The sequence below is a fragment of the Kogia breviceps genome, chromosome 19, assembly GCF_026419965.1.
Source record: "Kogia breviceps isolate mKogBre1 chromosome 19, mKogBre1 haplotype 1, whole genome shotgun sequence".
NCBI classification, from domain to species: domain Eukaryota; kingdom Metazoa; phylum Chordata; class Mammalia; order Artiodactyla; family Physeteridae; genus Kogia; species Kogia breviceps.
In genome coordinates, this window is record NC_081328.1 from 35,325,560 (window position 1) to 35,337,390 (window position 11,831).

Here is an 11,831-nt window from a genome sequence, read left to right on the forward strand (position 1 = left end):
CCGTGACCCCTGCATTGGCAGGTGGATTCCCAACCACTGCGCCACCAGGGAAGCCCCTAGCCTCACTTTAGATTACGTTTTGCCGCCAAATTTGTTTTTTAAAAAAGAAGTTCTGTTTTCACAGCTTTGTGAATTTTCCAACCAGGGACTGTGGAGTTGAATGATACTGGCCAGCATTTATTTAGAGCTAAAATACTGGTATTTTAGTTAACATTTACTGAGTGCCTAATAGGTGCCAAGCGCTTTTTTTTTTTTTAACACAAATGGTTTTGTTTTGTTTTGTTTTGTTTTGTTTTTTTGCGGTACGCGGGCCTCTCACTGCTGTGGCCTCTCCCGTTGCGGAAGGCAGGCTCCGGACGCGTAGGCCCAGTGGCCATGGCTCACGGGCCCTTCCTCTCCGCGGCATGTGGGATCTTCCCGGACCGGGGCACAAGCTCGTGTCCCCTGCATCGGCAGGTGGACTCTCAACCACTGCGCCACCAGGGAAGCCCGAATGGGGTTTTAAAAAATAATTTTTGGTTATGTTGGGTCTTCGTTGCTGCACACGGGCTTTCTCTAGTTGCGGCGGGCGGGGGCTACTCTTCGTTACGGTGCGCGGGCTTCTCATTGCGGTGGCTTTTCTTGTTGCGGAGTACGGGCTCCAGGTGCACGGCCTTCAGTAGTTGTGGCACACAGGCTCAGTAGTTGTGGCTCACAGGCTCTATGGCACGGGCTCAGTACTTGTGGCGCATGGGCTTAGTTGCTCCGCGGCATGTGGATCTTCCCGGACCAGGGCTTGAACCCATGTCCCCTGCATTGGCAGGCGGATTCTTTTTTTATTATTATTTTTAAAATTTTATCTTATTTTAAAAATTATTTTTGGCTGTGCTGGGTCTTCGTTGCTGTGCACAAGCTTTCTCTCGTTGCGGCCAGCAGGGGCCACTCTTTATTGTGCTGTGCGGGCTTCTCATTACGGTGACTTCTCTTGTTGCGGAGCATGGGCTCTAGACATGCGGGCTTTAGCAGTTGCAGCACACGGGCTCAGTAGTTGCAGCACGCGGGCCCCAGAGCGTGTGGGCTTCAGTAGTTGTGGTGCAAGGGCCTAGCTGGTCCGTGGCATGTGGAATCCTCCCGGACCAGGGCTCGAACTAGCGTCCCCTGCACTGGCAGGCAGATTTCCAACCACTGTGCCACCAGGGAAGTCCCTGGCAGGTGGATTCTTAACCACTTAAGCACTACACCACCAGGCAAGTCCCGTGCCAAGTGCTTTGTATGTCTTATTTATTCCTTTCAACAAACCTATGAAGTAAGTACTATTATTAGTCCATTCTGATAGATGGAAAAAGAGAGGCTTACAGAGGTTCAGTCATTTACATGGGTCACAGTAAGAGCAAGCCAAATCTGTCTCCAGAAAAAACGTTCTGACCACTATGTGATACTGTCACAGCTTGGAACTCTCTCCCACACTTATCACATTGTACCTTGTACTAATTACAGTCCTTTGGTACCTGTTGCTTCCACCCCCTACTCCCCCTTGCTCCCCGTTCTTCGGACTCTAGATCGTGTATTATCTATGAATCCAGCATGGGGCCTGTCACAGCTTAGGTTCTTAACATGAAGCAAAATGAATTGATACAATATTTTATACAGATTTCATGTTTTATTGGTATAGAGTTTTACCACTCTATAATAAAGATGCCTAAATATCTCTGAAAGGATATGCAAGAAACTGGTAACAGCGGTTGCCTCTTGATTGCAGACAAGATGGGGCAAAGGGCATATATATATACATACATACACACACACAAACACACTTGTACCTTTTATTTTTATTTTTTTTGTGTGTGTGTGGTACGCGGGCCTCTCACTGTTGTGGCCTCTCCCATTGCGGAGCACAGGCTCCAGATGCGCAGGCTCAGCGGCCATGGCTCACGGGCCCAGCCGCTCCGCGGCATGTGGGATCTTCCCGGACCGGGGCACGAACCCGTATCCCCTGCATCGGCAGGCGGACTCTCAACCACTGCGCCACCAGGGAAGCCCCACTTGTACCTTTTAAATGTTGTGCTGTACATGTATTGCCTATTCAAACTATATATTTCATTCATTTTTTAAGGATTCTAGAATTTTTCTTAGGTATTATTTACTTAGTAAGATGGTCAAAAGTCAACCTGTTGGGTAACCTCACACAAAGAAAAACACTACTCCATAGCTTCTCCATGGCTACAGACTGCAGAGGCCCATAGGGGGCCCATGGGGTGAGAGGACTCCTCAATGGGTCCTTACTTATTATTGGACAATTGTTTTCAGGTACAAGGTCCATTAGAGATGGGACAATGAACAGAAAAACACTTACCTCAGATCCAGAAAAAAGAGGTTCAACCTTTGATATGTATCACTCTGCAAACATCCTCTTTGAGCCTATTTAGAGATACAAGATAGGTGTTCCATGCTTACTGCCCTAGAGGACGTCATATGTAGTAGCTAGACAGACAGATGAGTAACCAAACCACTAAAATAAAAAGCAGTATGTGCTATAATAAAGGTATGAATTACTTCAGAGGATGGAGTAATTTAAAATGACTCATAATATTAATAATATGCCTGGAGGTGTTAAGGCTTAGCAGAGAAAGCAATATTACAGCTGCTTGAAGGACCAGCTCACCAACTCCCAAGGGAACTCCAGAAGGCCTCTAAACTGGGAAGAGGAAGGACCAGGGAGAGGCTAGCAGAACTTTGTGAATTGGCATTGCTTAGTCCAGTGCTCACTGACTTTTTCAAGGCAACACCTGGCTGCTTTTCCCCGTCAGCTTGGCCAGAGGGCAAGAGTGTGCCTTCTGGAGCCACTCCCGTGGCCTCTGGGGATGCATGACACAACCAAGCTGTCTTCCGACAGGAAACTGGATCCAAGCCCTCCCTCCTCCCCAGCACACTGGACTGCATTGAGCCATCTTTTAGCGCAGCAAAGTTTGGTAGCACCTTGCTCATGGCAACCTGGCAAGCACTCTCCCCCAGGACAGAGACCAGCAAGTATCCTAGAGTTCAGGTCACTGCTGTGCTTCAACACTCTAAATAGATACATCGTGAAGATCCTTCTCCCCTTCCCCAAGATCCTGTGTCCCACTGCTCTCTGGAGCAGTCCTTCCCCTCCAGGCCTAGCCTTTTGTCTTGGGCTCAGTGCCAGGAATAGACAAAGAGTTCCCACCCAGGTCACAAACTGGGGGCTAAAAGGAAAAATCAGAACTTGGAATGGGTGTTGGAGGCTTCTGATTGTAAGTAATAATGGCTATATTAAAATTTTTAATAATACATGTATTATGTGTTATCTCATTACATATCTCAATATATCTTTATATTACATATATCATTAATACTGTACATGTATATTAAAAATACTATACATGTGTACATTACACATATTATTTGCATACATTTACCTGTATTATCTTACTTTGTTGTCACAATCACTATGGATTGTTCTCATCCCCACTTTAGAGATGGGGAAATCAAGGCTCAAGGGAGATAATTAACTTCATAGTTAGGAAATGGCAGGGCTGAGATTTGCACTCCCCTCTAACTCCCAAGTCCATGCTCTTTGCCACCTTGCTGAACTCTTAAAGGCAGTGGTTACTCAGTGTTTTTTTGGTCATTACCCCTCTCCCAAGAACAGTGCACCTCTGTATGCACTCACAAATATTTTTGCGGTAAGCAAAATGGTCCCATCCATGGGCCATAGAGCTTAGATAAAGAATCTCAATGGTAATGGACTAATTGCCTGGTTGGGGGTGGGAGCACATTCTCTCTCTTTTTTTTTTTTCTAATATTTATTTATTTATTTGGCTGCTCCTAGTTGCGGCACTTGGGATCTTTTAGTTGCAGCATGCGGGACCTAGTTCCCTGACCAGGGATGGAACCCGGGCCCCCTGCATTGGGAGTGCAGTCTTAGCCACTGGACCACCAGTGAAGTCCCGCACATTCTCTCTTGACTCCAGAGTTCCATGGGCCCACCAACCACATTCCCAACCCCGCTGATTTGGATTTGAAAGCCCAGCAATTCCAAAGCTGTTTGGAACCCATCATGAAGGGAAATTCTTACCAGCCCCTTGGGGAAAAAATAGGTTCCTGGAGCTTCACAGGAAGGAAAAGGTGACCATCTTCCCTGGGGGCTGCTCCTTGATTACCACCAAAGGGTAGTGACCTGGCAAGGATGCCAGCCTGACATCCCAAAAGGTTACTGCATTCCATTTGCATAACAAAATTACCAGTTAATCCATTGCTCCCTTGGTGATACCTCAGCTGCCACTTCAACCTCAGTCTGATTCCTTCTCTTTCGCCCTAAGATTCCTGGACTCTGCTTCAGGTTCTATCACTGGGTTGCTGTGGACAGTCTTGAGAGTTACTTAAGATGAACAGACTAAGAGGACAAGTAGCAGATTACAGTAGACCAACAGTTCTCAACTGGGAGTGATTTTGCCCCAGAACTAGGAGACATTTGTCAATATCTTACATTTGGCAATTGGTTGTCACAACTTGGGGAGGGGAGGGTGCCACTGGCATCTAGTGGGTAGAGACTAGGGATGTTGCTAAACATTATCAGACAATGATTTATCTGGCCGGGAATGTGCCAAGGGTGAGCGATCCTGTGGAAGAAGACCATGATTGTTGAATGTTGGGTGGTCTTGGATTGAAATCGTTGGCCTGCTGTATGACCTTGAGCATGTCACTGAATCTTGGATGAGTCAGCACCGTGATTAGACCACAGGTTCTGGAGTTTGAATCCCAGCTTTACTAACCAGCCGTATGACCTTCACAGGATTCCTCACCTCTCTGAATCTCCCTCATTTTCCTTACCTATAGAATGACTTATTTCATAGGGAGGTTGAAGTTATTCATTGAAAATGCTTACTACCATGCCTGACATACAAGTGCTCAAATGTTAACTCATGTTATTACAACCAACACTAGCCTCCTTGCTTTTCCTCTTCTATAGCACATAGCTTCTGTACCCACACATTCAATAATGTATGGCATTGTTCAGTATTGTTTCCACTCCTGATTTTTCAGCATTCCCCAAGACTCCTAGGAGGATGCTTAACACCTAAATACCTGCATGACTATTTTTATTTATTTTTGGCTGCTGTGAGCCTTCATGCTGCGCGTGGGCTTTCTCTTGTTGCGGTGAGCGGGGGCTACTCTGCTGTAGTGCACGGGCTCCCCATTGTGGTGGCTTCTCTCGTTGCGGAATATGGGCTCTAGGCATGCGGTCTTCAGTAGTTGCAGCACGTGGCTTCAGTAGTTGTGGCTTGCAGGTTCTAGAGCGCAGGCTCAGTAGTTGTGACGCATGGGCTTGGCTGCTCTGCGGCATGTGGAATCTTCCTGGACCAGGGCTTGCACTGGTGTCCCCTGCATTGGCAGGCGGATTCTTAACCACTACACCAACAGGGAAGTCCCATAACTGTCTTTAAATTGCATTAAATTGAATCCATTCTTATCGACTCATATTTTTTGCTGTTTTAACCCTACTAGCTGCCCTTCAGCTGGAAGGTGTTAACAATTATTAGGAATTTTTTTTTTGGTTTCACTAGTTCAGAGTTTTGCAATAAGTTGAAGTAACGGGCTTTCAAAAAATGGGTCCCATATTTGAGATAGACCATGCCTACTAGCACCCCTGAGTTCATTCTGTGGATAGATCAGCTTAGCTTTCTCTTACCTGGGTTATCAGTCCCACTGCAGGCCAAGTGGGGGGCACCTGCTGGGCACAGACTGAGAGCACAGGATGATACCATGAGGAGTTCTCTAAGCAATTTATTCGTTGGTTCACTACCCTGCACCCCCTACCCGCAAACACCTTTTTCATCCCTAGCAGAGCTAAGATTGTAAATTCTCCAAGAACACAGACCATGTCCCTCATCTGCTTTATTCAAGAACATTTAGGCACTCTTAGAAAGGAAATGAAACTTACAGGTGGAGCTAAGTGCAGACAGATGGAGGCCCACCTCCAACTCTAACGTGCTATACAACTTCTTTGGGACGAAGTTTCCCTATCTGTGCCACCTTAATTGTGTGGCCAAAATGAAAATAGATGGCACAGCACAGCAGGTAAAGGTTTAGGCTGGCCCGAGGTGGGGGTGGAATCTCCACTTCTGCCACTTTCCAGCTCTGTGATGATGGACAAGTTATTTTGCTTCCCTAAGCTTCAGTTCCCTCATTTGCAGAACAGGTATAATAACTGCACTTACAATTCATAGTGTTGCTGAGATAAAAAATGCAAAACACTTGGTAAAGAGCTTAGTGCAAATTAAGCCCCTCAAAAATGTTATAGATTATTACAGTAGATTTGAAGGGAAAAAAGCACCAATTATCATTAGACAAATCCGTGTTCCCTCCTGTGGGAGATGTTATTACAGTCATAGCAGTGCTACTTCTCAGCTCTGAGGAGTTCCTAATCACCAATGGCTGACCCAGTCCCACTTCCTTGTCCCACCTTTCTATGAAGGCCCTCTCCAAGGGCAAAGGACAGAGGCGCAGGCATAGGAGTTTAGAGAAACATTGTGTTTAATGGTAAAGCTTAGCACACTCTAGCACCGGGCATGGCCTGGAGTCGAAGCAGCAGGGGTGGATAGGTGACCTCCGTGGAGCCTCACATGGCAAAGAGGATGAGGAAGGCAACCATCAAACAGAAGAGCCCCATAGCCTCAGACAGGGCAAAGCCCAGAATGGCATAGGAGAAGAGCTGCTGCTTCAGAGACGGGTTCCTGCCAGGGACAGAGAAAGGGAAAGGAAGGGGTGAGGGTATGAGTCATGGGTGGTGGTGGAGGACTCAAGTAGGTTAGGTGAATGGAGAGTGCTGAAACTGGGAGAGGGCCTAGCTTGCATATATCCTGGGGGTTGGACAGGCAAGCAGAGTTCCAACATGGTAAGTTTAAGTGAGCCAGATTGGAAACATATTTAAATTCTGAGAAAACAGGAGGTAGATGAAATCAACACAAAGCTAGAAGGAATAAGCTTTCCTTATTAAGATGGAATTTATAGTAGATGGAATTTATAGTAGAAGATGCTCTAGGCCACCCCACAACTTACCTGGCATAGCCAATGATCAAACTGCCAAACACTGTTCCAATGCCGGCCCCTGAACCAGCCACACCAACTGTGGCAGCCCCAGCACCAATAAACTTGGCCGCTGTGTCAATGTCCCGGGAGACAACACTGGTCCGGAACTCCCGCCTGGCCACCTGGAGTGGGACACTGCTGTAGGAAGGCTAGAAGGAGGGGGAGAGAGAGAGAAGTAGAGAAGGAAAGAGAGGAAGAAGGGAGATAGTGAGGCTCAAGGACAGGTGGCTGACTCCACCCCTCACCCCACCCACCTGAGCTCGGAAATTGTTGGCAAGCTCTTAGCAAGTACAGAACGCTCAGACTGCAGAGCGTGCTTGGAATTAGTCTTAGGGTCTGTTTCCAGACAGGACTAGGGAAATTTCGTGGGCTTCATGAAAACCCAATTTCACTTTTGCAAGTTTCTCACCTACAATGCTCACCTTGAGGTACTTAGAACTATTAAAGCACCACAGATTCTCTGACTCACCTCCCACTTTGGCCTAAAGGCAACTGAACAAACTTAAAGGAACTCAGTCTGGGGAAATTCTTAAGAGGGCCCAATATCCTTTACCTGTTCAGATGGGATCTCTGGCCTACGCAGGAAGGAGGCAGACACAGGCCTGCTCAGACCCCTGGTACAAGAGCGGATCTATAAAATCAGAAAGACACATTTCTCCAAATCAGGCAAGAAATCAAAACAAAACAAAAAATCCCCCTAACTTCTGAGCTTCAGTCAAAAATGACTGCAAATATTATAATTATAAATAAAACAAGTCCAAGGTATTTCAAGGTCAATTAATGTATTACTGTTGCTACCACATATGCCCACGCCAGAGACAGCTGTCCTGAGACCCTGGTGTAGTCAGCAGTGGCAACCCTTCCATTTAAAACTGGGTAACAAAGTTCACTTCTATGAGCACAGCCCTTAATCAATATCCCAGAATGGAAAAAAAACAAAAACAAAAACCCACACTAACATCAAACCAAGTACAGGAAGGGTTTGTACCTAGACCACCAAAGGAATCAGAAGGGGAAAATCTTATTTTGCTAAAACTGTAGTCACTGTTACACACCCTGAATGGAGTGAGCCAGTAAGCCTGGTGGGGCTCCTGAAACAGTCACCTAAGCAGAGACTCCTGTAACAAGGCTTTCCTGAACTATTTCAAGAAATATAAGGTAGCAGTTGTGAAACTTGGTCGAACATTAGAATCACCTGGGGAGTTCTAAAAAAAAATACAGATGCATGCATTCCACTCCCATAGGGTGCAGCCTGGGCATCAGGATTTTTAAAAGCTCCCCAGATGATTCCAATGTACAGCCAGTGTTGAAAATCACTGTTTCAATGGGCTAACTATGGCCAAGTCAGACTGGGAGTAAAGGTCAGATCCAGACTCTGACCACATTCCAAAGCCAAGATAGCTTGGTTTACAGGCCCAAATAATCAGGGGTTGACTGCATCCATCCTGCTGCTTCGCTAAAGGGGCAACATCATCAGAATGCCAAGCTCCTCTCAGTTCATTCATTAAACACTGATGGTTCCCACACCTGGCGCTACAGAGCACCCGGGAGCCGCAGCTTACCAGAGCAGGAGGAATGAGTAGTGCCCCGGTGGTCTGCATTTTTTCGATCTGCAGAGGAAAAAGAAAAAAATATCCACTGACAGCCTGGTTGTTTGTTTACAGTCGCGACCTTCGGTCGTCCCCTTGACCCCGCCCGTCCTCCCTGGACCACGCTCTTCCTCGAACCATGCCCCAGCTGAGGAGACCATTAGAGGTCAGAGGGACAATGCAAATTCCCTCTCCACCACTTTCAGCGCGACAGGTCTGCAAAGGAAGGCCACGGAGATCGGAAGTAAAGGAAGGAGGCCCGAGCCCCAGCAGGGAAATGATACCCAAAGAGGATGATCTGCCGGGAAGACTGGGGAGGCAGAAACTAGGCAGGTGCTGTTCAGGGTCCTGCCCATTTCACACAGCAGTCCACGGACCGCCTCAGCCGGGACAGTAAATTGCTCATTACCGCTGATAACTAACATTAACTGTTAAGGTTACAGACGGCCATTGCCTTTCCCGGCGCTAGGGGCAAATGATCCACCACACAACCCAGCCACATCCCTGCCGATTGCTGGCTTTCGGCCCCAGGTCACCTGCACTCCCACTGCCCTGCTGCCCCTGCTCGGAACACAGCGCTCGCCCCGCTCAAGGTGACTGACTCACCTCCGGGCTTTAGCTCTAGGACTCAGCGCTCAGCTCCCCGGCCCACGTGTCCGGGGATCCCCCCACTCTCATTGGCCACAATCCCCCCGCGCCCTCATTGGTTAACATCCTCGAGTTCTCCTTTCTTATTGGTCTTCCGCAGCTTCTTCCTTTCTCTCCACAGGAGCTTCGTGGCAGTTCCCGCCTCCGTACGAGTAAAGGCGGGGTTTTCCTCCGAGATCTGGCTTCCGATTGGCCGACCCCTGAAGGGCTCAATCATCGAGTCGGCTTGACTCAGAGGTTCTATAACCTCCCGCACAAAATGGCGGCCAAGGTGGAAAGCAGCAGAAAAAGGCGTGGGAGAGACGACCGGTCGCCTTACGCAGACAGACACATGACCTTGGACCTTAGCCTTCATTCGAGCGCTCGGGCCCTGAGGCGCGTTGCATGGTGGGATTTGTAGTCGGGTCAGGCCCTAAGAGCGGCTGAGATACCGCGAGACGTTTCTCCCCAGGCTGGGAGAGCCAATGCCTTTGCAGCAACTCCCGCTCTAGTGTTTTGTGGAAGGCTTGCTTCCGCTAAGAAGCGTAAAGGCTACCTGCCTCCATGTAAGTTAGCTAGTGGGCGAGAGCAACTTTGTGGGCCTCTGCCAGTGTTGAGCAGTCATGAACTAGCAACCAGAAGTTTGTCTGCTTGTTTTTTAGAAGTATTTTTGTATTGTTAAAAACAACATTCCAAGCACAAAACACGTAAGACCCTGATAGAGAAACGAGCAAAGGATGGGAAACAGGCAGAAGAAATATAAATTGAAGGGAAGAATCTTAAACTAAACTATAAAAATAAATAGAAGTTTAAACGCAACTTTTCTCACTAAATCAAAAAGCAGAGTCCTTTTTACTAATGTGAGCCAGGCACTTCTGTACTGCTGGTGAGGAGTATGAATTAGAACTTTTCTTGAAAGTGATTTGTTAATGTTTGTTGAAAGGTTTTGAATGGTCCATCCTCTTTAACTTAGAAATTCTCGAGGAATTGAGAGCCTTTAAACTCTCTATCCTCTTTGACCCAGGAATATCACTCATAGAAATCGGTCTTGAAGAAAAAAATCAGAAATGCAAAGATTCTCTTCAAAAGATGTACATTGCAGAATTTGTTGAAATTGGAAACAAGTAAATGGTAAACGGTTAAATAAATTGTGATATTTTCACTTGATGAAATAAGAAGATATTGTAAATTTCCTCCCTTCTTCCCCTTCTTTTTTTTTTTCAGCTTAAGTAATAAAAATTTATTAATAATTCCTGGGATGGTGGTTGTGGCTTCCCAACCTCAAGAGAGGAGCAACCAACACTAGGAAATCACTGAGAAATCACACAGTCCCAACACCCCTGTCCAACATAGGGAGGAAAGTCATTCCCCTGAAAATGGGTCAGTTCTCATTATTCCAAGAAGTGTTGGGAGGACAGATGCTGAGGGGACCATCACATGTTGCTGGGGGCAGGGTGGGCATGTGCTGGACCCCAAACTGGCTCCTCAAAAACCAGGGGAGAAACAGATCCACTTCTCCTCTGGGGACCGAGTTCTGGGTCACCAGGCTCATTTCTCACCCTTGATGAGGTTGTCACTTCCCCGGGTGTAGGGAAATGACCTACACTTCATGCTGTAGGTTCAGCACAAGGCTGTCAGCAGTGAGATAGATACGATTCTGTGATGTGGTGATTGTCTTGGAGATGTTCTGTGCTGCCCAGATCTTGTGCAGTTTTGATGTAGCCTGGGTTCTTGCTCAGTGCTTCTCCAAGGTGAGCACGGTGGGTTCAACAAGAGCAAGTCTCAATCCCTGACCCGACCCTTACTAACCCCCTCACTCCAGCCATCCTCTGGGCTCTCAGATCCAAGGTTACCTTAAGGTGGCTCGTGCTTAGCCCTACTTTGGTCTCTACCTGTGAACCCTCCCTGCAGGCAGCTGTCAGGAACAGGAGGCAGCATCAGAAATTGAGGCAAGGCCAGTAAAACCATGTTTCCGGTTTTATGTTTTATATTGAGAAAATTTTCATGATGTAAGACAAATTTTGAAGATTTAAATGCAGAGCTGTATAGCATTGTAAAAAAAATGGAAAAAAGATTAAAAAGAAAATAAAACAATATTAATAGTTAATTCAGTATGGTATAATAAGGTTGATTTATATTTTTATGAGTATGTATTAGTTTTTTTTTTTTTTGGTTGTGTTGGGTCTTCATTGCTGCGCGGGTGGGCTTTCTCTAGTTGCGGTGAGCGGGGGCTACTCTTTGTTAGAGTGCGCAGGCTTCTCATTGTGGTTGCTTCTCTTGTTGCAGAGCACGGGCTCTAGGTGTGCGGGCATCAGTAGTTGCAGCACACGGGCTAGTAGTTGTGGCTCGCGGGCTCTAGAGCGCAGGCTCAGTAGTTGTGGCACACAGGCTTAGTGGCTCGGTGGCATGTGGGGTCTTCCCAGACCAGGGACCAAACCTGTGTCCCCTGCATTGGCAGGTGGATTCTTTTTTTTTTTTAATCTGACTTCAGCCAGATGTACGTTTATTTATTAAAATTTTTTAAAATTA

General features: G+C 46.9%; 1 protein-coding gene and 1 non-coding gene across 4 annotated transcripts; both read right to left on the minus strand.

The window, feature by feature from the left end:
• Positions 1–6,513: 6,513 nt before the first annotated feature.
• On the minus strand, positions 6,514–9,369 carry ATP5MC1 (ATP synthase membrane subunit c locus 1). Of its 3 annotated transcripts, none has more exons than XM_059047139.2 (5): positions 9,282–9,369; positions 8,649–8,696; positions 7,640–7,717; positions 7,057–7,235; positions 6,514–6,731 (listed from the first exon to the last, which is right to left on the minus strand). In XM_059047139.2, exons 2-5 carry the CDS (start codon positions 8,685–8,687, stop codon positions 6,617–6,619), a joined length of 411 nt encoding a protein of 136 aa, XP_058903122.1. In that variant the 5' UTR covers positions 8,688–8,696; positions 9,282–9,369; the 3' UTR covers positions 6,514–6,616. The 3 variants fall into 3 exon arrangements, with proteins under 3 accessions (XP_058903122.1, XP_058903121.1, XP_066877183.1); XM_059047138.2 differs by having other exon boundaries at positions 9,212–9,296; XM_067021082.1 differs by lacking the exon at positions 9,282–9,369 and adding an exon at positions 9,099–9,250.
• Positions 9,370–11,137: 1,768 nt separating this feature from the next.
• Positions 11,138–11,418, minus strand: LOC131747177 (small nucleolar RNA U89). Its single transcript, XR_009332806.1, has one exon. It is a non-coding gene; the product is annotated as a small nucleolar RNA U89 (small nucleolar RNA).
• Positions 11,419–11,831: the final 413 nt, after the last annotated feature.